Source organism: Dipodomys ordii, unplaced genomic scaffold, assembly GCF_000151885.1.
Source record: "Dipodomys ordii isolate 6190 unplaced genomic scaffold, Dord_2.0 Scaffold39, whole genome shotgun sequence".
NCBI lineage: Eukaryota > Metazoa > Chordata > Mammalia > Rodentia > Heteromyidae > Dipodomys > Dipodomys ordii.
The window spans coordinates 1,121,805-1,148,965 of record NW_012267255.1 but is presented as its reverse complement, the minus strand read 5'-3'; the positions used below and the strand labels follow the sequence as shown (position 1 = coordinate 1,148,965).

General features: G+C 33.5%; 1 protein-coding gene across 1 annotated transcript in view; it reads left to right on the top strand.

Moving 5' to 3' along the window:
• Window positions 1-27,161, top strand: part of Adgrl4 (adhesion G protein-coupled receptor L4) — a 108,811-nt gene that overhangs the window by 68,157 nt on the left and 13,493 nt on the right. Inside the window, exons 12-13 of the mRNA XM_013018370.1 lie at window positions 1,516-1,736; window positions 1,863-1,929. Of these exons, the coding sequence (XP_012873824.1) occupies window positions 1,516-1,736; window positions 1,863-1,929 (288 nt within the window). The remainder of the gene's footprint in view (window positions 1-1,515; window positions 1,737-1,862; window positions 1,930-27,161) is intronic.

The window sequence follows — 27,161 nt, the reverse complement described above, 5'->3', positions numbered from 1 at the left end:
ATTGAAATACATGGTATTGACTTGTGAGCATAATACAATGAATCACTGAAAACTATTAAACAATAGAGGGTAGGGAGAATGCAGAGACAGCAATAGATAAGGTTCCTCTAAACAAATTGTAATAATGTACGCCCATAAGTGAAGAACTTTACAGAGCACTACCATGCTAAAGAAGGCTCATCAGAGCTGTCAGCTGTCCTTCTGGAAATCCTTGAACCAAAGACACCTGTCAGAGGAGTTCCCCCCATCTCTCAGGAACAGGGAAGCCTTAGTAACTCTCTCTACTCAATCACTGGCTGCAGCAGCCTGTGAGAGATGTATCCACAGCAATGGAGTTCATAGCAGTGGCAGCACTTACAGTTCTGGATTAATGGCAGTCCTTGCAGTCAAAAACTGAAGAAGTGTGTTCTCATGACCACAAAACATCTAAGTGCCTCTTTATTTTCATTCTTCCTAGAAATATTTCAAGGACTAAAACTAGAAATCAGTTATCAAAGTTTTCTTCTACAATAAAGCATCTATCTCAAATAGTAGAAACTGGACTATAAATTCCATATCTGTGTTTATGTTTTGCAGCACTATTTATGGCACTTCTCAATTTTATACACAGTCCACAATACTAAGAGTCTCTTTCTGCTTCTCAGATTCCTCTCACCATAGTCTTTGCTTTGTAACTTTTTCTTTGATGTGTGTATTTGATAGAGCTATCAAATCCTGCCATCTTCTATACTGTATTTCTGCTCTTACTAAAGTAGCCTTCAAATTTTGTTTGTCCAGTGATCATTCTGTTTCTCAACCTTAGATGTTACTTCCCAATATATATTAGAATAAAATTGTATTATTCTTGAATTTTATTCTATTTTAGTGAGTGGTATGAGGATGGATATTATGCTGTCTCTCCAATGATGGGTATAATTAGTTCTAACAATAGGGAACTTTTCTTGTTTGTACTCTTCCTGTAAGCCTAAGTTCAGTTCTAAGTATTCAAAAACTCAGAAATAGTGTTTATCTGAAAGTCATCTCAATTTTACTCAATAATCTTATAACTTGAAGCAATCATATAATGAATATTTTGGTAAAAATAAATTATTTGCTTTGTAAATTCAGTTTTATCACTTAATATATCTATTTTAATTTTTATCATACTATTATTACCAACAATGTTCATTCTTTGATCATAAGTAAAAGAGAGTGGATATATCTCCAAACTAAAATTAAATTAGTACATGTTCACCCCAAGATACCATGGTTTACATGTGAAAAATCCCATGTAACATAAACTATACTTAACATGACACATCTTAGTAGCTTAGTTTTATCACATGATTGGTTAAGGATAAAACAGTTCTTTAAAGTCAGAAGTGTAGAACATTTTTTAAAATGCTAGTATGGAAGGAATATTTTGATGTGAAAAATCATGTTATAAAATGGTTCAATATAATGAGGAAACACAAAAGCTATGTTATGATACTTTTAAAGAAACAATTACTTATGGTCTCTTTCTTTGGTTCCTAGCTCTTCTGTTCGATCATTGCGGGGCTGCTCCACTATTTCTTTCTAGCTGCCTTTGCATGGATGTGCATTGAGGGCATACACCTCTATCTCATTGTTGTGGGAGTCATTTACAACAAGGGATTTTTGCACAAGAATTTTTATATCTTTGGCTATCTCAGCCCAGCTGTGGTAGTGGGATTTTCAGCAGCCTTGGGATACAGATATTATGGCACCACCAAAGTGTAAGTGAAGATAATTCTTGATCATTTGAAGCACAATTCTGAATGCTCTTTGCATGTCTTTGAGAATGTTGCTTTGTTTAAGTGCATTCAAAGTATTTATGGGTTTATATTTTATTTTCTTTTCAGATGTTGGCTTAGCACAGAAAACAACTTCATTTGGAGTTTTATAGGACCAGCGTGTCTAATCATTCTTGTACGTATATATTCATAATAATTATTAATAGTCCAAAGAGTTCTGATTAAGAAGTGTTTAAATCAGGCATTATACTGTAAAAAAGGTCTTGGAACATTTTGCAGTATATAATTTACTAAGATTTTACCGTATATTATTTATTAACATCTTACACATGCATTGTGATTGAGGAAAACAAACTAGCTTACAGATTCAAAACCATTATCACTTATGAAGGAAGATAGATTTTTGCATAAAATAGAATAAATCACTTATCAGGGATGTTTCTTTATCCTGAAATACTGAGAGTATCCCAACAAACTGCTAATCTGGCATTTCAAATATTTAGGTTACTTAATCTTTTATCGATGATCAGCCATCTTTGAAGATTAGACTGTCATCTTCTCAGTTTTATCATCTTTATGTACCCTGTCATCATAAAGTGATTTTAAGCTGAATTACAACATCAGAGACAAGAACCTACTATTTCTCGTGAGCAGACAAATCATATATTGATAGTCCTGTTTCAGCAAGGAAGAGGGCCTTTTAATTCTTACTGAAAGTGGTTTGAATCCTGCAAATTTGGCAGGTATTATATGTTCCATTCTAAATAAAGGCATTTTTATATGTTTCAAGAGCATTTCTAAGTGCTGAAGGTTTTCAACAGTCATTTAGAATATAATAGTCTGTCAATGAATCTGGGAACTCTGACAAGATTCTACAATGGAATGAATTGTTACCAGAGGAATTGGTACAACATTTTGGGCAACTATGTTCCATATGTTTTGACCAAAAGCTAGTCATCTTTTTAAATTATTTTAGGTTGTCCTCTTTTCCCTTGAGTGCTTTATGGTTTCAACGGAGCAACTCAGTAGAGAAAAAATTGAATTGCAAAGCAGAGAATTTTCATCAAGCTTTATTTTATAATGATGTGGTAAAATCAAGTACATTCAAGAATTATACTTTCTAATCATCCCAGAAAATTGCTTCTAATTCTTACAATTGATTTAGTAAATAAATTGCAGTCACTTGTTAGATTTCAGCTAAAATAATGGGAATTGATTGAGTGCCAGTTTTCTAAGCCTACATAACACATGTATCTTCATTGGTGGCTCTGGCACTAGTATTTCATGTGGAGATATATTTTAAGTCTTGCTTTATTGAGCAAACCACGTCTGAAACTGCTTTGTACAAGTAGATGTATTTTGAAATAATGATTTTTAGTATACATATAAACAAGAAAAGGCAAAAATGTATGCTAGGGACAGAAAAATCGAAATACTTTTCTAAAGTAAGAAAGGAAAAGTTTATTTAAAATGATTTTAAAATATCTTGTAGTAAGGTGTGCAGACATTAGATGGGCTTATCTAAAAACCAGTCTTGCAAACTTTAACCCTGTTCTCATCTGGAATTAATGAATCCATGTGTCTTTGGTACAGTTTCCGTATGATATTCCCAGATTACCCAGAAGGTCAGGCTGTTTACAAAATGGGTAAAGCATTTCTGTTTCCCCAAAATTTAAATTCTGCTCTATCTATTATGTCTTCCAAAATATGAGAAAATCTTAATTTCTCAAGGAAAACAAATTAACAAGTGATTCCTATTATCTGCTAATATTCATGTGTTAAGAACTATATAATTGTATTACATGATGATAAGTGGTACTTTTCCTTTTGTCCCAGAATAGTACCAAGTTCAAGTGAAAAGACTGTAGGTTCCTTATCAAATATTTGACCTTGAAAATTTCCAACAAATGTTAAGAAGAGGCATTATGAATAGATATAACCCTGTAAGGGAAGCTTCCAACAGAGATAGCTATGATTGAGGAGTGCTTAACTTTTAGGGAACACAGCAATCTCAGTAACTTTTACTTTCCCTACCAGTGAGAAAGACAAGCAGAGCTCCCACACCTGTTGAAGTCGATAGGAGCAGAAGTAAAGAAAAGGTTTTGTATAAAGTAAAAATCAGAGGAAAATGATCATCCTGATCCCAAAATATATAGTGGGGCTTGTATAACTTTCATATCTCCCTGGTATGTAAGATGAGCAAAATACTAAGAGCACATCACTACATGATTTTTTGACATATGCCTTTCTTATTCAAGACCAAATAGAAGCATTGAGACTAGCACCTTTTTTACTTAAAGTTTCCAAAAGGCTATATGTTTGAAAGAATATCAACAGCAAAAATAGCATATAGTGTGGCTAGGGATCAAATGATTGGACAACATGTAAACACTTCAACTATTCTAGGAACACAAATACTGAGAAAGGATATCCAAGCATGGTGTAAGCCCAGTACCTCTGAGACTGAGTAGGAGGAGTATAAGTTTGAGTCCTTGCTGGGCTAAAAAAGAGTCCCAATCTTAACCCTTAATCCCAAAAAGAGAATAAAAGTAGAAACACTAGAAAGCTAAAAAGAGTTGTGAGCCTCCTCAATATAAATGCATTTCTAAGAGCATGGGTTGAATGAAGACTACAGTTCCAAAGAGGGCATGAAGGCAGAAATGAAGTACTACTAACACCAAAATGAACATATTTGAGCAAGATGGAGTCTATCTCATACGTGAAGAATATCCATAGTAACAGGAACTACTCTACACTAAAGTGGTGTGAATTCTACCTCCACTCAACCGCCAACAGAGTGGTTTCTAGCCCTGGGAGGAGAGCTTCTACATCTGGAGAGTAGAGACAGGATCCCAGAACCAAGCCATCTATCCCACACTCATACGCATTTCATTCAGACAACCTAGAGTCCAAAATTCTGAAGAGGAAAAAGAAGGATAATATAGATTTCTTTTGAGTTTAAAATTACTTAAAGTTATGCCAATGCCATGCCCAGAGTAAAAATATCATTTTTTATATTAAAAGGTGTCTATTTAACTAAATGAGGTTTATATCTTCAAAACTGATTATTAGCCATTTGGGGAGAAAGCAATTACATGCTGATTGGAAAATCACCACCTTACCTTGGAAACATGTTGGTAGGAAAATACAGCCAATCATTGTATAACATTTCCCCTGGTGACTTGGGTGGCAAATACAAAGGAAGACAAAAGAAATGACAAAGACTAAAAGAACAGTATGTGATTAAATAAAATATGAACTGGGGTGATGCAGAAGCAATCACTAAATGCAATTGGAAGGCCAAGTGCTGGTGGCTCATTCCTGTAATCCTAGCTAATCAGGAGACTGAGATCTGAGGATCAAGGTTTGAAACCAGACCAGGAAGAAAGTCTGTGAGATGCTTATTTCCAGTTAACCACTAAAGGCCAAAAATGGAGATATGGCTTAAATGGTAGAGTCCTGGCTCTAAGCAAAAAAGCTCAGGGTCAGTGCCCAGGCCCTGGTTACAAACCCCAGGATGGAAAAACATAAACACTTCCCAGAGGTATTTAAAAAGTCTTCATGTATTTAAAAAGTCTTCTATGCCTGCTTATGGAATATCAAGAAGCACCTTTGCTTTTAATTTTGATACAGATTGGGCAAGGCATTAAAATGTGAACTTATATTTCTACCACGCAATTCTATGATAACACCAGATCCTTTAAGAGGAAGATCTAAAGAAAAAGCATTGGAAACCATAAGAGTACCTGAGATACACTAAAATATTATGATAGTTCCATTACAAAAAGTACTCGAGAATTATGTTTCATATTTTAAGATGCTTTGTATTTTTATATTTGTAATTTTATTGTCAAGGTGTTGTACAGAGGAGTTACAGTTACATATTAACATAGTGAGTACATTTGTTGTCCAACTTGTTACCCTCTCCCTCGTTTTTCTCCCACTTTCCCTCTTTTCCACTCCTCTCCCCAAGTTGTACAGATCATTTCCAATGTATTTCCTTGTGACTATTACTGCTGCATTGGTACCTCTGTGTCTTTTATCTCACCATTTTGTTGTTCCCCTTCCCTTCCCTAATTTATATATATATACACACACACAATACTCAGGGTACCAAAATCAAAAACAGTGACAACAGGGGATAAACCACAGGGGGGAAAACACACACACACACAAAAAAAAACAAGAAATCACATAGTACATTTAAAACAACAACAACAAAGAAAAACCCCTTGTGTCCGTGTCTTAGAGTTCATTTTGCTTAGGATCATCTTATATGGTCATATGTACATAGCTATTGAGCTATTCTGCTCATCTGATAGGATTATTCTAGACATATACTAATCATTACAAATGAGGCAAATCAAAACAACATTGAGATTTCACCTCACCCCAGTTAAAATGGCTATAATAAAGAACTCTAATAACAAGAGATACTGGAGGGCATGTGGCCAAAAGGGAACATGAACATACTGGTGGTAGAAGTACACACTTGTTCAACCACTCTGGAAAGCAATTTGGAAGTTCCTCAAAAGACTAAACATAGAGCTCCCCACTTCTGGGCATTTACCCAAATGATCACAAACAAGGCCATACTAAAGCTACTAACACAACTATGTTTATCACAGCATTATTTACCATAGCTAAGATCTGGAACCAACCCAGATGCCCTCAATATATGAATGGATCAAGAAAAATGTGAGGTATATACATATAAATATATTTATACACACAATGGAATTATATGTTTCCATCAGAAAAACTGACACCACCTCATTTGTAAGGAAATGGAAAGACTTGGAAAAAATCATATTAAGTGAAGTAAGGCAGACCTAAAGGAACATGGTCCCATTGTTTCCCTAATTTGTAATAATTAAGATGCTCTTATTTTCTTTGGGTAGTTATAAAAAGAAGTTATCATTTAATAGAGCAGTTTAGGAACACAGTGCCTCTTGATCACTGTCACCCCTTTTAATATTCTCACGCATCCCTCCAAAGTCATCCCTTCCTTCACTTTTCTCAACTTTTAGGTTATGTATTATATTTTTTGCTATTTAAAAAAGAAATTTATATATACAATGTATCTTTATCTGTACCATCTCTTCAACATCTTCACCCATCTTTCACCCCTCATTTCCCTTATTTTTCTCAGTTCTGTGGTATATATAATGCATTCTTGCCTGTATTCTACTCATTTCCCCCACTCATTTTTCTACCCCTCCCTTTTACCCCATCCCCTCCACTTTCAAGTACCCATTTCCTAGAATTCATTTTGTTAGCCTTTGACTTAAACTTCCTAAAGAATTACACTATTTGTGTTCTGTATAGATTCTATTATACTTCAGTTAATTCATTTATAACTGCTTAGGTGCCACCCAGTGTGCTTAATTCTAGATTTATAGGAAAATTCTAGTTCCCACTAATGTAATAGAAGTCATGCAACCTGTCTTTCTCTGGATCTGACTTACTTCACTTAATATAATCTTCTTCAAGTCTTTCTATTTCCTTCCAACGGGTTCAATATCATTCTTTCTGATGGATGATTAGAATTCCATTGTGTATATACACCATTTATCAATTGAGAAGCATCTGGGATAACTTCACATCTTACCTATGGTAAATAATGCTGCAAAAAGCATGGTTTGGGTGGTGGCTTTAGTGTGGCCGTGTTTATGTTCTATTGGATAAATGCGCAGAAGGGGAACTGTTGGGTCACATGTACTTCTATGTTTAGGGTTCTGTTTTTTTGGGGGGGGTCCAGTCATGGGGCCTGAACTCTGGGCCTGGGCGCTGTCCCTCAGCTCTTCAGCTCAAGGCTAGCACTCTACCACTTGAGCCACAGAGCCACTTCTGGCTTCTTTCTTTTTGCTTATGCGGTGCTGAGGAATCGAACCCAGGGCCTCAGGCATGCAAGGCAAGCACTCTACCACTGAGCCACCTTCCCAGCCCCTATGTTTAGGTTTTTGAGAACCTTCTATACTGCTTTTCAGAGTGGTTGAACAATGATCATTCTAACAGGGGTGAGGTGGACAGATCACAGAATGGGAAAAGATTTTTACCAGCTAGCCAGCAGACAAGGACCTAATATCCAAAATATGCTTAGAGCTCAAAAAATCTAATCCTCAAAAATAAACCCTCAAAGAAACAACAGCCCAGCTAATAAATGGGCTAAAGACTTAAAAAGAGACTTCTCAGAAGAAGTAAATATGGCCAACAGACACATGAAGAAATGTTAAACATCTCTGGCCATAAAGGAAATGCAAATCAAAGCAACATTATGATTCTACCTCATCCCAGTAAGAATTACGTTTTACAAAACCATCATCCTCCAGGCCAGATTGTCATTGTTTCTCAAATTATTTATGTCTAAATAAATACAGCTCTATCTTGTCCACTTTTAAAGTTAAGCATTTGCTATCCCTCAGTAAGTTGCAATTTTTTAATTTTAATAATTTTAATGTTTTAAAAATAATTTACTGAGTACCTACTACTTTTAAAACGTATGAATATAAATATTTGATCTCCTTAAAAAACCATTTTTAATGTGAGTGTGTACCAGTCCTGGGGCTTGAATTCAGATCCTGAGCTTTTATGGTCAATGCTAGCACTCTACCACTGGAGCCATACCTACATTTCCAGTGTCTTGATGGTTAATTAGAGGTAGGAATATCATGGACTTTCCAGCCTGGGTTAATTTGGAACCACAGTCCTCAGATCTCAGCCTCCTGAGTAGCTAGAATTACAGGCCTGAGTCACTGGCACCTGGGTAATCCTTATTTTTACTATACCTGAAATTTGCTTCAAAAATATTAAGTGGTTGGCTCCAAGCATATAAGTCTACATGTGAAACTTAGGGATAGTACATGAATGTATTTCTTAACCTAAATCTAAAATCCAACTTTCAGTTTATATTGACTTCCTTTTTATTTGCCATCAACCTATCTTTCTTCTATATTCTCTCTTATTTTGAGTTAATCTAGGCAGCATAATCTGGACCAACATAAATTCAGGTCATGTGATCTATTAATAACAAGATAATATGTTGATTTAAAAACCTAAACATTCTGAATGTATTAACACATTTTAATTTATTATGTAAAAGACTAACCACTATGTGTTTATGTTTATATTTTATGTGTGTATGAAAGAGAGAAATAAACAGAAAGGGGAGAGAGAATGAGAAAGGGAATGAGATTGACAGAGAAATGGAGAGAGAGGTACAAAGAGAGAGAGATTGGTGTCATTTTAAAGTAAAAGAGCCCAACGCCAGTGGCTCACACCTATAATCCTAACTAGAAGGCTGAGATCTGAACATTACAGTTCAAAGCCAGCCTGGGAAGGAAAGTCCATGAGACTATTATTTCCAAGCTGGGAGTTGAGCTGTGGCTCAAGTAGTAAAATGCTAGCCTTGAACAAAAGAAGCTCAGGGGCAGTACACAAGCCCAGAACTCAAGCCCCAGGACCAGAAAAAAAATGAGGTATGGAGAGTATCATTTGCCCAATAACCACTATTACTATACTTGGGCACACATTCATGGGCTTCCATTTAGTGCCTCCAATCTTAGTTCCATTGGTGATAGCCATAGTCCAAATACCTAAGTGCAAATACCTAAGACTGATACTTAAAGTTGTGCATAATTTTGATTAACCCTGCCTTTTTTACAGCACTCACATTGTATTTCTATATTACAAACTTCATCTTTGTTAGAATATTTTATATTTCTTGGATATATTCTTTTGCTTTTTCATTTACAATCTTATCCCTTATGCCAAGTTCTGCTACCTTGAATACTATTATCAATCATTGCACAAGTTTGTAACTAATGCTTCCATCATATTTGCTGGTATTTGGATTCTAACCCTTTTTAAAGACATTTTAAATTTTATATTGTACATGACAATTTTGTGTATATTATACTAACCTTGGTCTTCTTAAAACATAAAATTGGCTATTATGTCCTCAGTAATTATCTATGAAACTAATCATTCCATTAATAAAAGTATAGCAATTTATGAGACAGACAATCCATGTGATCATTCTGAAGTTGTTTACTACTGTGTATAATATGTAAATAAAGATAATGTCAGCCCAATATAATACTAAACCAAAATGAAAAAATCTTAAGTAGCATTCATTTTTAACAATGAAAAATTGAAATGCCCAGCAATTTGATTGATGACCCTATGACTTTTTTATTCTTTTTATTTTAAAAATAAAATTAAGACAGATTTTATAACCAGCATATCACAGCCAAAAATAATATGCAATATAATGCATATAAGATCAAATATAGTATGTATGCTCATATTCATATTCTGACTTTCAATTTACTAGTGATTATGTAACAGCATTAAATTATATCAAGGCATATCTTGATATAATTGGTAATTGTATACTTGAATCTATTAGCTTGTATAGTTTTTGTTGAAAGAATTCAGCATTAAAGATTAAAAATGTGAAAGAAAATATTATGGAAATTATCATCAGACTGCAGCTTGGCAATACCAATTACAATATAGAATTTGTTTTACCTCTATACTCTTTGACAGAAATAAATAACTAAAATAGAGAAAAGTCAGAGACTTAATAAAATGGCATTTATTTTCTAGAATAAAGATACAATCTAAGTGAATCTTCAAATTTAAATATGGAATTAGCAAAAAATACTTGTTGCCTTAAGTGATTGACAAGATTTCTCTCATAGCTTTCCCTGAATAAACCTAAGAAGACATACCCCATACTCCTATTTTGTGGAAAATTTACAACCACTTCCTTTCTTACATTGAATTACTGCATTTTTTCCATAGAAAAAAGAACTAGCAAATGGAATCTGATAGATTTTAAGAACAGAACTCTGGGGCATGCCTAGCTTGGAAGTAAAATGTAAAATGCCTTTGAGACAATATATAAATGAATAAGAATGAATTGGTTCAACACTGGTGGCTTTTTCTGCCCCAAGGTATGTTGTTTCAAACAAATATTCAAGCTTTTAATCTATTCTGATAAGTGTTAACTACTTAGATGTTTGAATAGCAACATTTACTGCATTGATCATCTGAAAGTATTTCCTCAGGTATTGACTCATTAATATTAAGAGTCTCTTGAAATCTGAAAAATGAACCAGTGACCCCATTGATCCTATCTATGTATCACTGCATTTAAATTTTATGATTGTGACTACACATGAAAAGGCCTAGCCATGCTTTTGAAAAAGGGAACTGTAGAAGAAAGAGTCGTCTAATCTTTGTAAAGCAAGCTGCAGTCTGATGATAATTTCCATAATATTTTCTTCCACATTTTTAATCTTTAATACTGAATTCTTTCAACAAAAACTATACAAGCTAATAGATTCAAGTATACAAATATAAAAAAGTTTGTAAAAATAATTTAACTTTTAAATAAAAATGGAACTTTTCTACAGATACTTTCAGGATTGAAGAATTGGATTTGCTTGATTGAAGCAAATACTAATTAAGCCATGTCCAAATAAGGCATTTTCTTTAAAATTGTGAACTTTCATTAGAATGCAAATCAAAATGGTTATAATTGAGTGCTACTGTGTTACTATTCTTATCCACTTCTTTTTAGATTTGACCAGAGTACCACTCATCTTTAGTGGTTTCTTCTAAGGATGTCCTCTCTAATTCTCTTTTTACCAAGAAATGCCTAATAAAACCTCTTAAAAGTTAACCTCCTATCTGACAGACTAAATCTATATCTGTATATCATGTGTACATTCATATTATATTTTATGATATATTTATATTGCATTAGGTGCAAAAAATCCAGTATTAAAAGAAATGAAAATATCATAAAACTATGTGAAGTAAAAGGTGAAAATTTTATCCTAAACATATGTCCTTGATAACTAACAGCTTCTTTCTTAAATATTAACCTTCATCCTTCCAGATATTTGCTTTGTGCATATATACTTATATGCATACATACATATTAATATATATATGTATACATCTATAAATACATATGTTGTTACAGGTTCAAAACTTTTAAGTGCCTACAGGCTACAATATATTACATCTTGCTCCACTAGAAAATACAGTTCCACCATTTTATTACATATTATGAGTGCACAGTATTTAACCTTTCTCCTATACATGCGTAAGTATTTCCAGTGTTTCCTTATTACAAATAATATGGCACAGAGAATTGTTTGAAAATGATTCTTAGATGTAGATTTTGAAATTTACATATCAATCTGTAAAACCATTTCTTCAATTATCAATAGATCAATGACGCATGAGAAGGTCTTTTTCTCTAATACTTATCACAACATGGTATATTCTCATCTACTGTGATGTACCAATGACTACACTGCAATATATAAATCAATGAAAGGATTATACTGAGTCAATATTTCACAACTGTGATTCAGTTGACACTTTGGACAAAATCTTTGTTGTGAAGACTGTCATGTATATTGTAGGAGCTTAGCAACATCTGTGAATTGTTTCTCCTAACTAGATTCTGTTAGCACAGCCATTCAGATATGACAAACAAAAATGTCTTAGGACAAACTAAATTGTCCTTGAACAATGTTATTCCCAGTTCTTTTAGTTGGGAACTGCCAATCTAGACTTGTATTTTAAGTAGCCTACATATGAATGCATTTCAGAGTCTTGAACAAATAACACATTTTAAAACATTATAGTCGGGGCTTGGGCACAGTAATTGAGAGGGCCTGATTAAAGCTATATTAGAAACATTACCCATTTGAATTTTAAATATTTTGAATGACAGTATCAATGTTTTCTTTATACATTTTAATTTAATGTCACATTTTTAAGCACATGTATTCATGACTTTTGTAAGTCACTTTAAGTGTGATACACACACACACACACACACACATATATATATATATATATATATATATGCATTATATGCTTCCATCAGAAAGAATGACACTGTCCCATTTGTAAGGAGATGGAAAGACTTGGAAAAAAATTCATATTAAGTGAAGTAAGCAGATCCAAAGAAACATAGGCCCCATGCTTTCCCTCATTTTTAATAATTGGTGTATGTCAAGGATAGTTCTAGCAGATGAGCAGAATAGCTCAATAGCTAGCTACATATGACCATATCAGATGATCTTAAGCAAAATGAACTCCAAGACATGGACATGAGTTTTTCTTTGTTGTTGTTGTTTTAAATGTGCTATGTGATTTCTTGTTTCTTTTGTATTTGCCCCACTATGGTTTATCCCCTGTTGTTACTTGATTTAAAGGAAGGGAAGGGAAAGGAAAGGAAGGGAAGGGAAGGGGAACAACAAAACGAGACAAAGGACCAAGGGGGAACCAATGCAACAGCGATACTCACAAGACAATATTGTGGAAATGATCTGTACAACTGGGGGGGAGGGGTTAGGGAGAAGGAAAGTGGAAGAAAAATGAGGGAGGGGGTAACAATTCAACAACAAATGTATTAACTACCTTACTTATGTAACTAACGCCTCTGTACAATACCTTGACAATAAAACTTTTTTAAAAGGCACTTCAATATTTAAATGTTCTTCTATATTCTTATAAAGCATTCAGTGACTGTCATACTTAACTTGTTTCGTTATTTTTGTCTTTCTGAAAAAATAGCTAGAATTATTTAAAAGATAGTCTCAAATATAGACATGATATGTGTAATTTTAAATATATTCTTATATATAGGAGTTATATTTTTACTCAAATACCTTCAAAGATATCATTTCCACAGTATTGTCTTGTGAGTATTACTGTTGCATTGGTTCCCCCTTGGTCCCTTGTCTCAGCATTTTGTTGTTCCCCTTTCCTTCCCTTCCCCTCCCTTCCCTTCCCTTCCCTTCCCTTCTTCCCTTCCTTTCCCTTCCCTAATAAATGTATATACAATACCCAGCGTTCCAAAATCAAGTAACAACAGGGGATAAACCATGGGGGGGGGGCAAATACAAAAGAAACAAAAAATCACATTAAAAACAACAACAACACAGAAAAACTTCATGTCCATGTCTTGGAGTTCATTTTGCTTAGGATCATCTGATATGGTCACATGTACCTAGCTATTGAGTTATTCTGCTCATCTGCTAGAACTATCCTTGACATACACTAATTATTAAAAATGAGGGAAAACATGGGGCCTATGTTTCTTTGGGTCTGCTTACTTATATATGAGAGATACAAAAAATATTTTTAAATCTCCTGGGTCTCTTAATCCCAATTGGAAAGAACCAGGTAAAATAAATAAAATCATTAGTTTTTCCCTCTAAAACTAGCTTGATAGTAAGGAATGTTTTCTAAGGACATATGAAAAATAAAAAAAAACATGAAGTATGCTGGTAGACTAAATCAGTCATTAGCATCATGTTCATTTTATCTCATATAATCTTTTAATCTTTATAAAAGTTTTTAATGTATCTCAGTTAATCCCCACAGACACATTTGTAGCACATGAAAATAAAAAGTAGTAACGTCATTTAGCAAAACATAAATGTATTACTTGATTTTCATACTCTGGCACTATCATCTTGACTTGCCTATTTATAAATATCCAGAGGGGTCTATATTTATCATGTAAGAAATACATTCTTTCAAAGGATTGATTTCATGAAAGTAAATAATGTACTTTAATTTGTGGCTAACAGATAATACTTTTAAGCATTTATTCAATGAGATTTTATAAATTACTTAAATTTATCCAAGAGCACAGTGTGTGCATTCTGCTCATTTTTAGATTTCTAATCTTCCTTCGAGTGTATTTGTGTATATAGCATTTTCGAAGTTGTATACAAGTGTGAACCTTTCTTTGAATTAGTACTCATTAGTATTTACATAATTTTTTATTTTTTAAAAATTTTACTATAAAAGTGATGTACAGAGTGGTTAGAGTTACATAAGTCAGGTAATGAGTACATTTCTTTGAACAGTGTCTCCCTCTTCCTCATTCTCCATTTTTCCCCTCCAGACTTCCCTCCCCTCAAAGTTGTATAGTTCATTTCCAACATAGTGACTAGTGTGCTTCATTGCTGAATTGATTCATCCTTTGTCCCACCATTTCTTTGCTTCCCCTTTCTCTCCCCAAATCAGACAAACTTATATGCAAGACAAAGGCTACAGAAATCAGAAACAGGAGTAAATAAACCAAAGAAAAAATGAAAGAAGAAATTAAAAAATTAGAACCGCAAACAATACAATAAACATTTCTCTTACTTCCATTTCTTGGAGTTCATTTCAAGAAGCATCATTTTTATACGATCTTATGCACGTAGATATTGATCCCTTGTAGTCCTCTCCTAAGAATATCCTCCTTTGTTTTCATTGTGTCTATGTTTAGACTGCTGTTTAATTAATCCTGTTGAGGTATAATTATTTTTCTTTTACTGTCCACTTGGTTTACTTGTAGATTTATAGGCACATTTTAATTATTTCAAGTGAGGGAAACTATGCAGCCTGTGTGTCTTTGGTTCTGGTTTACTTCTCTTAGTAAAAAAAAATTATTTTTTCCAAGTCTTTCCATTTCCTTACAAATGGAGCAATGTCATTCTTTCTGCTGGAAGCATAGAATTCCATTGTGTATAAATAGAGCATCTGGGTTGATTCCATATCTTGGCCATGGTAAACAATGCTGCTGTGAACATGATCATGCTGGTAGCTTTACTGTAGCCTCATATCTAAAATATATTTGAGCTCAAAAAGTTAATAAATTCCCAAAAACAAATCCTCAAAGAAATAACAACCCAATTAATAAGGGGCTGAAAAACTTAAAAGAGAGTCTTTTCTGAAGAAAAAATAAGAATGGACAAGTGACACATGAAAAAATGTTCAACATCTCTGGCCATAAAAGAAGTGCAAATCAAAACAACATTGAGATTCCATCTCACCCCAGTTAGAACTGCCATTATCAAGAAAAGTAATAATATCAGATGCCAGAGGGGATGTGGCCAAAAAAGAACATTACTACACTGTTGGTGGGAATGTAAGTTGTTCAACCACTCTGAAAAGCAGTGTGGAGATTCTGCAAAAGACTAAACAAATGTAGACATTCCCTATGATCCAGCAACCCCACCCACTCCTGGGCATCTAGCCAATTGAGAACTCTTGTACAATAAACTTCCTGTGTTTATCAAATTCACCATCTATCTTTAATATGCCCTGTAAAGTAAAAAGTAGTCATTCTGAGAACATGAACTGCCTGTAGTGCTCTCTCTTGATTTCTTTCTCTTATGAGAACATGGTTCAATTTAGTTTCAAAATTTCCCAATTATAGAAAATTTTAAATCTTTTAAAAATTAAAAAGAAATGTGCTCATTAACTGACTTATGTAACTATACCCCTTCTGTTCATCAACATTTTCAATAATATTTTTTAAAGTCTAGCCACTCAAGAGCTGAGATCTAAGGATTGCTGTTCAAAGATAGCTCAAGCAGCAGTCTTACCTCCAATTAATAAGCAAGGGGTAGAAGTGGAGATGTGGCTCAAGTAGTATAGTACTAGCCTTGAGTGAAAAAGCTAAGAGAGAACACTCAGGCTCTAAGGCTCGGAGTTTAAGCCCACTAATGGCACCGAAAAATGTCTTAGAAAGCATAATTTTAATAAGTTGGAGAACAATTCTATCATTTCTTTTTCTTCAATTAAAAATTAACTTGACAGTTACTTTTGAATTCAATCGCACCAGTTCTACCTTAGATTAATGGGAATATTCAAATCATTTATTTTATTCTTACTAACCTATTTCCTCATTGATTCTGCAAACCTATATTTATAAGAAACATTTTTCATCATGTATGGCTTTACAAACGAAGATTCATCATACAGTTTTCATTGTGACATTAAAATGAACAGTTGTGGTAAATGCTCCTCACATAGCTTTCCTAATTCACAGTTGACCTCTTTTTTAATGTCTGTGATCAATTAAACTTGATTATAAAAAGAATCCATTTACACTAACGGGAGTCATTTATCCCTAATGTTTATAAGTTATCAGTTTGTTCCTCCTTGCTTCTGATTTTATTTGATAATTTACACTATACATCTCGGTTTCTTTATCATCTTTCAAATGATCTATGTCTAATGAAATACTTTTAAATCATAATTTTTAAATTGCAGTGTATCATTAAATCAATGGTAGAATAAAAGGTATCTGAGACAAGTAAGGAATGCTTTCTTCAAACTTTTATTCATTTAATGAATGTTTTCTGAGCATTTTCTTTTATGATTTTGTTTATAAATTTTTATTATCTTTACATGGTTCTTCATAGTTTTCAATTCCACATATCAGTTTATGAGTACACTGTAGTAAGTATATCATCTATGAACCAATCATGGCTCTAGAGTTGAAAAAAATTCATCACTGAATAAACAAAGTCTATTACTTTTTATCCGTTATTATTGACTAAGAGTCAGTAACAACCATAGTCTATATTTTTTTAATTTAATTTTATTTTATTTGTGAACATACTTTACAGAGGGGTTACAATTACATGGGCAGGATAATGCGTACATTTCTTACCAAGCATTGCAGCCTCCTCCTTTGTTTACCCTTCACATCCCTTCCCAGCCTCCCCCCTCCCCCCAATACCAACCCTTCTCTTTCCCCCCTTTTCCCCCCCCCGTTGCAACAATGAGAAGTACAAGTTGTCATGTCCATAGTCTATATTTTTGTGAATTAAGATTTATTTAAATACACGCACACACATTTGTTTACATGTTATCTAAAGGCAAATTTGAGTAGTTGTAAAAGAGAATATATGTCTCTCAAAACCTCCAAAATTTCCTATCAGGCTATTGACAAAAAGTGTTTACTGACTGAAGAGACTGATGCAAGAAAAAATTAGCTATTGTCCTCCATAAAATATGCCAGAATATTAGATTCATTATGAATGACTCTTGTATCTATAATATTCTATATTTAACACTTTGCAATGTAGTTATTTTTTTCATTTCCAAAAACTTCTTTAAAATAGAGTTTGACTTGGAAAATTTAATTCTACCCCAGGATGAGAATTACCTGTGAAATTATTTACAGGAATGTTAAATTCTGGACTTGCTTTTCAATTATATTCATTTTAATATTTCTCTTGCTGAAATTATTTCAGAACAAAATTCCTTATAAGGGAAAATAATTCTTTTTAATAATGAAGGTCATGACACAAAATAAAAACTGCTATATAAAGTTCTAACACCTTAAGATGTCACTTATAGGTCCAATGAAGCTATATCTCAATATAATGCTTATACAACTGTTGTGTTAAATGTATTATTGGACCCTTCAGATATTTAAGAAAATCTGGAAAAATTAAATTTTATGAGATTACAATAAGTAATGTTTGTTGGAAAGATATATTAGGCACTATTCTGAGTGCTTTATATTATGTAATGTTGTACACATGCTAAACATGTGAAATAAATATAATATTTCCCATGATTTTCACACAAGGATATTTTTAATGCAATAATTCAAAAAATTACTGAGTTAGTATCTGGCATGGAATTTGAAATGTTGTTCTAGAACTCATTTATTCTAGTTATTTTAGAGATACAGCTGTTGTTTTCTTAAAATTGTTAAATGAATATGTTGGAAATGATCTGAACAATTTGGGGGGACTGGGGGAGGGAAAGGGGGAAAATGAGGGAATGGGGTAACAAATTAGACAACAAATGTAATCACTACCTTATTTATGTAACTGTAAGCCCTCCATATATCACCTTGACAATAAAAAAAAATTACCAATAAAAAAAGAAGTAGTGATCCTTCAACTTTTAACTAAAAGGTCTTTCAGTTACAAAGTATATTAGCCAGGTGCTGGTATCTCATGCCTGTAATCCTAGCTACTCAGGAGGCTGAGATCTGAAGATCACGGTTCAAAGCCAGCATGGGCAGAAAAGTCCATAAGACTCTTATTTCCAATTAACCACCAGCAAGCTAAAAGTGGAGCTGTGGCTCAAGTGGTAGACCCTTACCCTTGAGCATAAAGAGATCAGGGACCCTGAGTTCAAGCCTTACCACTAACCAAAAAAAGAAAAAAGAAGAATGTACATTACTTCAACCATTGTATGTTTTCTTCTAGAAAATGTGTAGTATAGTTGTTACTTTTACATGCTACATTATATTGCATATAATATGTATATTAGAAAACATATTTGAAATTTTATAAAGAATGAAATATCAGGCCAGTGGCTCACACCTATAATCCTAGCTACCTAATAGGAAGAAACCTGAGAATTGTGATTTGAAGCCAGCCTCTTCAGGAAAGTCAATGTAAACTCCAATTAACCACCAAAATAAAAGCCTAATGTGGAGCTATGGCTCACATTGTAGAGAACTAGTTTTGAGCTAAAAGCTCAGAAACAGTACCTAGATACTGAGATTAAGCCCTAGCACCATTACACATAAAAAAGAATGAAGTATTAATATTTAGCCTATTTTAATGATACCTCACTAAGGTATCATTTTTGAAATATAGTATTTATTGTACTTTTATTACAGCAATACAAACATATAAATGCAAGGTGAGTGTCTTTTTCTGCTTGGTTTTAGTGACTACCAGAGTTACTACCTCATAAAGAAATATACATTAAATATCCATAATTCTCATCTCTGTGTGTCAGAGCTACCTCCCTGTAAATGCTAATAGCCATTCCCCAAAACCTTATTATTGCATTTAAAACAGTAATTATTGAAAGAGATGTGCTTAAGTGTATAAAGAATCCACTTAAATTTGACACTATCGCATCTTTCTAGTATTATTTCAATCAACATCCATCACCATGATGAACACTTCTTGCCTTTGGTCATCTGTGACTTTTAAACTAATCATTCAATAGAGTACATTAAAATACATTTCTGGGAAGTAGTGCTGTGGCTCAAAGTGGTAGAGTACTCAAAAAGAGCTCAGACGGCCCAAGCCCTGAATTCAAGCCCTTTGACTGACAAAAAAAAAGAGAACTGATTTCAGGGAATTTTTTAGGATATAATTATTAATTTACTAATAAATATTGTATTAGCAAGTTAGATTCTTTTTAAATTTTTATTTTATTTTCATTGTTTTTATCAAGGAGATATACAGAGGGTTTACAGATATGTAAATCAAGTAATGAGTACAATTCTCCTTGACCCATGTCTCCCCTTCCCTCTCCAAATTTTTCCCTCCCATCCCCACCCACTTGATGTTCAGTTCATTTTCCACAAAGATTCTAGTGAGTGCCTCTGCTGTATTTGTTTATCCTTTGTTTCACCTTTTCTGTGCCTCCCTTTACCCTCCCAAATACAAACAAACCAACAAACATAGCTAGCTATTGAGACTTTGTCAAATACTCCTATGTCCATCCTCCTTCTCCTTTGGCCTCGGTGTGTGAATGTATAATGCCTACAGTCCTAAATAATAGGCCATATATCAGTATATATATATATATATATATATATATATGTATATATATATACATACAATGCTATATAGATATATATAGAGAGAGAGAGAAAGAGAGATACATGCACACGTGCACATTGTGTGTTACTTGTAGATTTATAGGCACATTCTAGCTACCAAAAATGAGAGAAATGAGAGAAATCATGCAACTTATGTTTCTTAGTCTCTGGTGTACTTTGCTTAATATAATTTTTTCAAGTCTTTCCATTTCCTTAGAAATGTACAATATCATTCTTATGGATGAGTATATATATATATATATATGTACATATATACATACATATCATATTTTCTTGATCCATTCATCCATTGAGGGCCTCTGGGTTGATTCCACATCTTGGCTCTGATAAACAATAATGCAATGAACATGGTTGTACTGGTAGCTATGGTGTTGTTAGTGTTCTATTGGATAAATGCCCAGGAGTGGAACTGCTGGGTCATAGGTTAGATATATATTTAGTCCACCAAAAGAGATTTCTAAGTATGTATTAGAGAATTTAGAGAAGTTATATATTAATGTGGTATAATTTTTAAATACAACTGAGAATGAAATCTAAATTCATACTTCACACTGTCATCCTAATAATTGGCAGTTCTGAATAAAATTTTATCAAATTTAATTAGATTTTCATAAGTTTTAATCTGGTTGCTTTGCAGGGACTTTTTCTATATGAACTTGCAACCTAATAAGCAAATAAACACACTCTAGAAGTAGAAAAAAATGCTAGCTTTGATATTTGTCTTATTTTTATATTCTTTGTCAGTGTTGATTTTAAACCATGATATACATTTAAATATCTCAAATCTATCTATTCCATTAGTTACTTTATTAAAAGAATGTAATACAATATGACTATCCACAGAACAAGCATGCACACATGGTAGGAAGTTTAAAGACTACAAAAGAGGTGAGGACCTAATATCTTTCAAAATACCTTATATCATTCCTGGGACCCTATCTGATGTGTCATTCATGTTTTAAGCATTTTTCTTTAGAAAATATGAACTAAAATTCTACAATGCTCTTTATTTTGACATCATACTTTATATATCAGTGAAAAAAAACCTAAAAACAACAATGAAACAACAATTGTTCAGTAGGATGTGAAAATGTACCATGTTCTTTGATCTTTTGACAATTGGGAACAGTGAAGACACTGATCTCTAGCAGATGATTGTTTGAATAATACATTAATTCCTATTCTCCGATAGTAAGACTTCATCTTTAGTATGTTGGCCAGGTTTAATGAACACTAATACCATTAATACTATATATCTAACTGGATCACTTCTACTCTGTGTGTGTGTGTGTGTGTGTGTGTGTGTGTGTGTGCGTGCGTGCACACATGCACACACATGCACACAGGTACATCAGTCCTTAGGCTGGAGTGCAGGGCCTAGGCATCCCTGAGCTTTTGTGCTCAGGGCTAGTTCTCTGCCACTTGAGCCATAATTCCAGATCCAGCTTTATTTAGTGGTTATTAGAAAATAATAGACTCATGAACTTTCCTGCCTGGGATTGGTTTTGAATTCAATTTCAATTCTCAGATCTCAGCCTCCTGAGTAAATAAGATTATAGACATGAGTCACCAGCATCAAGTCATACTTCTATTTTAACCACTTCTAAAGTGAAATAATCATAGGAGTCATATAAACAAATGTCAACATAATTAAATATTGGAGTTTGCAGTGTCAGTAGATTTGTCCTATTTGGGTCCTTCATCTACAATATGGTAGTTTTGCAAAGTGCTTGGGAGCATAAACTGTTTAATAGGTATTAGATTTTTCTCTGCTTCTTGGGTCAGTTATTTAACCTTTTTATGTTTCTGTTAAAATAAATCTGAAAAACTTTGATACAATAACATCAATGACAATAATAACATAATGGTAATAGAAGAACACTTAAAAGTTGGTGTCAGGGTTAAATGAATATAGAAGACTTAAACAAGCATCTGTCACATAGAAAGCACTCCGTAAATATTAGTGTTCAAAAATATTTTTATCATTGCCTGATAAAGCACATGTAAAATGGTATCCTATCCAAAAACAACTGTTGCATTTCTCAGAAGGCAATGCCTGATGGGAGAACACTGCTGTCTTCTAAAGCATAAATCTCAAGAGATGAGTGTAGTACCATGAAAACTATAAGGTCTCAGAGTAAACTATTAACATCATCTCCTCTGTGATTTTTAGGTTCTTGAATCTATTATATTTTCAGATGTTTCAATGTGTTCCAGTTAGTATTTTGCATTTCATATAATTGTAGACTGACCTCACACCTCTGCAGTCTGCTTCCCCCTGAGCTAGGTGTTGGTGACCTCAGCAGAGAGCTATCATTCAGCTCTATAGATATTCCCAAAGCTGTAAATTCTGAACCAAGTGATAAGGCTCTTAATGTTCAGGGAGAGACATTTGCCAACAATGTCATGTACATTGTATCATGTACATGATAAAATATTTTCATCATAATTTGACAATAAGTCAATAAATACCATGTCATCATTTCTATGAATGTACCAAATTTCCATTATTGCTATTAAATACCTAAACTTTGCATATTCAACTTCTAGCCATTACTTTATTAACCAAAGTTATTTTGTAAGTACCAACCCTAATAATTTTTTGGCAGAGTTTTATCAGACACACAGAGGGCTTTCACAGGGGGAAGAGTTATGCCATGTCCTGACAGTCTTTTCTAGGCTCCATCCTTTCAGGTGCTTTTTCACCCACTATAGTTTTAGGGCACTTTATCGCCCTGGATATATGCACATATGTTCAATTTCCACAAAATTTGGAGCATCTGAAAACCTCCCCCCTCTTCTTTTGTGGTCTCTTTTCACACTAATAGATTAATGTACAAGGAGGGGACACATGCTTGAGGATTTTGACTAAGAAGTCAGTGTCCCTAATTAAAATAAAGGTAAAAGATGAATTTGAAGGTGTAAAAAGTAGAGGGAATGCTGTAACATGCTTTTATTAAAATATTGTTCATTATATTTCTGAAATTGAACTATACTGGCATGCTTTATTTGTATTGATTGTATCTGGTAGTTCTATGAATGAAGATATTATACAAAAGAAAATGTGATATTTACTTGAAAATGCAAGCCAAATTTATACCTTCCTAAAAAGAAAGTCATTTATTATTTATAATTCATCTTTAAACACACATATAACCATTGCAGGACTGGTGTTTATTCTCAGATCCATGAACCTGCTAGGCAAGTGCACTGCCACTTGAGTCATACCCACATCCCTTTTTGCTCGAGATTACTGTTTAGATAAGGTCTCACATTTTTTGCCTAGGGCCATCCTGGATAACAATCCTCCTACCTATATCCTCCCAAGTAGCTGGGATTATAGACTATATCCACTCTGCTAGATATTTACTTCAAGAAATATTGAAGAACCATGTTCTGGTGTCTCATGCCTGTAATCCTACCTGCTTCGGAAGCTGAGATCTGAGGATCAACATTCATTCCAAGCAGGAAAGTCCATGTGACTCTTGTCTCCAATAAACTACTCAGAAAAAAAGCAGGAAGTGGTGCTGTAGCTCAAGTGGTAGAGCTTTAGTTAGCTTTGAGGATAAAGAGGTTCAGGAAAAGCTTCCAGGTCCTGAGTTCAAGTCACAGGATCATCAAGAAAGAGAGAGAGGAGAGAGAGAGAGAGAGACAGATCGAAGTATCGTCTACAAATAATCAATGAGTCTTTATATAGGTGCCTATACTTTAAACATGTGGAGCATTAATAATAAACATTAGTATTTAATACTTAAGTTAGTATTTATTATATATTGGAATATTTTGGTTAAAATAATGAACATTATAGGAAAGGTCAGCATTTATGCTTAATGTTTATATAAAGTATTTACATGGTACATGTATATCTATTTACATATACATGTATATTTTCATGTTTCTCCCATTTATAAATGCTACACTGAATTAACACAACTTAGCAGCTTATTACAACACAAAAGGTATCATCACATAGTTCCATAGACCAGATATGGTATAGTATGACTCAGCTGACTTTTTTGCATAATTTATCTGGGATAAATATAAAATATCAGCTCTTTTGAAGGTGCTGGGTGGTTGAGAATTCATTTCCTATGCTTTCAAGTTGTTGACCAAGCTTATTTCCATGTGATTGTAGAAGTAAGAGCCCATTTCTTTATTGGTTATAAAACAGTGTGGTCTGACAGCTTGTCAAGTTTCATTCTCAGTTTGCCAGATTTCCTCAGAGTCTCTAACATATGACCCATTTGTCTTCAAAGAAACAACTGTTGGAGCCTTCTCATGCTTTAACTCTCTGTGTCTCCTTTTCATTTAGGCTTCATTTAATCACATCTGCCCAATTACTTCTGTATTAAGTGCTAACATGATTAAATTGGGCCCAAAGGGAAAATTTAGGATCATCTCCTTATCAAAAAATTGATAACCTTATTTTTATATGCAAATTGGCCTTTTCATTATATTTTTGGAGGAAGAAAATTATTCTGCTTGACATCCATCCAAACATGCATGATACCATATGAAATTAGCATTACCTGTATGCAGTTATTTCTATTTTCTTTATTGTGTTAGTTTTCTGTATCCTTTGTCTTGTATGTAAATTTACGTGATCCATAGAAGGGAAAGGGAATCACAGAAACTGAAGACAAAGGATGAACTAATGCAACAATGATATTAACTAGAGACTATGTTAGAAATGAACTATACAACATGGGGGAGAGTGAAGTAGGAGGGTAAGAAAGAAAAAAGGAAGGAGGGAGGGGTAACAGTGTTTAAAAAGAATTGTACTCATTACCTTACTTATGTAAATGTAACACAACCCCTCCCTCACCACCCCCCACCCCTGCTCATCACCTTACAATAAAATATTAAGAAAAGAAATTAGCATTAAAACTAGGGCATTTGAATCAACAGAAAGAAAAATGCAAGTCATACTTTATATTTGATTCGAATTTGAGTCGTGGACAATTAATAAAGCATGGTTTTTGATTCTGTGACTTCACTTTATAATTGCTTTGCTCTTCTGACAGTGATCTAAGGTCTGAAAATGAATGGCTTTTTTCCTTCCTGGCATTTGGTCCACTTGTAAAAAGCTGTCCTTTGTTCAAAGTAGAAGCAAGTTTGTCTTGAGGAGTTAATTTAAAGGCAATAAAACTATTTGGAAGGACATACAGATTGTGATCATGGCATATTCTTAAATGGAGCAGATTTCATTTTATATACATGAAAATTTAAAGTAAGGTCTAAAAGGGCTGTAAGAGAAAATTTCTCATTCTTTTTGGTGAGATCTGACATCAGCATATAGATGGCTTCATCAATTATTGAGAAAAGGCTGAGAAAAGAAAAATGATTGATTGTGATGCTTAATTTTGAAGTCTAAATTTGAAGCCCTTGGATTCAATGTACCTGAAGGTCTAAATCCTTCAGTTAGCTCTCACTCTGTCACTGGCTCATCCATTTAAATTTCTGTTTTTAAAAAGGACACTTAAAAAATTTAACTCTTGTCTAACAACAGAAAGTGTGCTAAATTTTGACAAACTACATATATCTGAAGTTAAGAAGCATATTTAATTAATTTAAGCATATATTAAATTAATAATATATTTCTGTTAAAATATTGATTTTTTCTAAGATTTAAGAGTTTGTGGCTTTACATAGCTTTTTTCTATCATTCTTATATGTTTTCTGAAATGCAGCAGTAAGCACTTTTCTATCTAAGGTCTCTATCTTGTTTATTTCAATGAAATTATTATGGACACTTCATTGGTACTCTAAAACTGTTTTAAAGAAAAAGTGAGAATGAATGAAAGTTCACTTATGTCATTGATCACCTCTGTACTAGACAATTATCCAAGAAACAAGAATTGTACTTAAAGGAGCTTCAGGACTCATTCAGAAAACCTATTTTAAGACTAATAGGCATTGAGGAAGGTTAACAAAAGGAGCCTAACGGGATAGGAAAGTCATTGCACAGAATTCTAGCAGAGAACTTCATACACATCCAAATGATAGGCCCATTCAAATACAAGAAGCCTTTAGAACCCCAAACAGACCAGACCAGAAGAAAACATCCACTGCCACATTGTAATCTGCACAAGATCAATAGAGACAAAGGAAAGTATCCTTAAAGCTGACAAGGAGAAAAGCTTAATTACCTATAATGGAAAAACCAATTAAAATAACTAGATTTCTCAGCCAAGACTATGAAAGCAAGGAGAGCTTGGAACGCAGTATGCCATGCCTTAAAGGCAAATAACTACCAACCAAGAATATTGTACCCAACTAAGCTATTGTTCATAATCAAGGGACAAATAAAAACCTTTCACAAGAAAAAACTGAAACAATATATTTACACCAAACGAGCATTAGAGAAGATATGATGTGATGAATTACATTAGTTGATTTGCATATATTGAACCAGCTTTGCATCCCTAAAATCAATCCTTTTTGATCATGGTGTATGATTTTTTTGATGACTTGTTGAAGTCAATTGGCCAGAATTTTGTTGAGAAATTTTAACATCGATGTTCATCAAAGAAATGGGTCTATAGTTCTCTTTCTTTGATGAGTCCCTGACTTGTTTTGGGATGAGGGCTATGATGTCTTTATAGAAAGAGTATGGTAGTGAGCTCTCACTTTCAATTTCATTGAAGAGTTGAAGGAGTGTTGGTGTGAGTTATGCTTTGAAGGCATTGTAGAATTTAATTGTGAACCCATCTGATCCTGGGCTTTTCTCGGATGGGAGGTATCTTATTACTGTTTCTATTTTGATGCGTCATATGGGTCTGTTAAGTTGGTTTAAATCTTCTTGGTTTAGTTTGGACATATCAATATTTGCTAGAAATTCTTCCATTTCATCTAGATTCTTAGACTTATTAGCATAAAGATTTGAGAAGTAGTCCCTTATAATGTTCTGAATCTTGGTTGTTTCTGTGGTGATGTTTCCATTCTTATCTCAATTTGTTTATTCTTTCTCTGGTAAG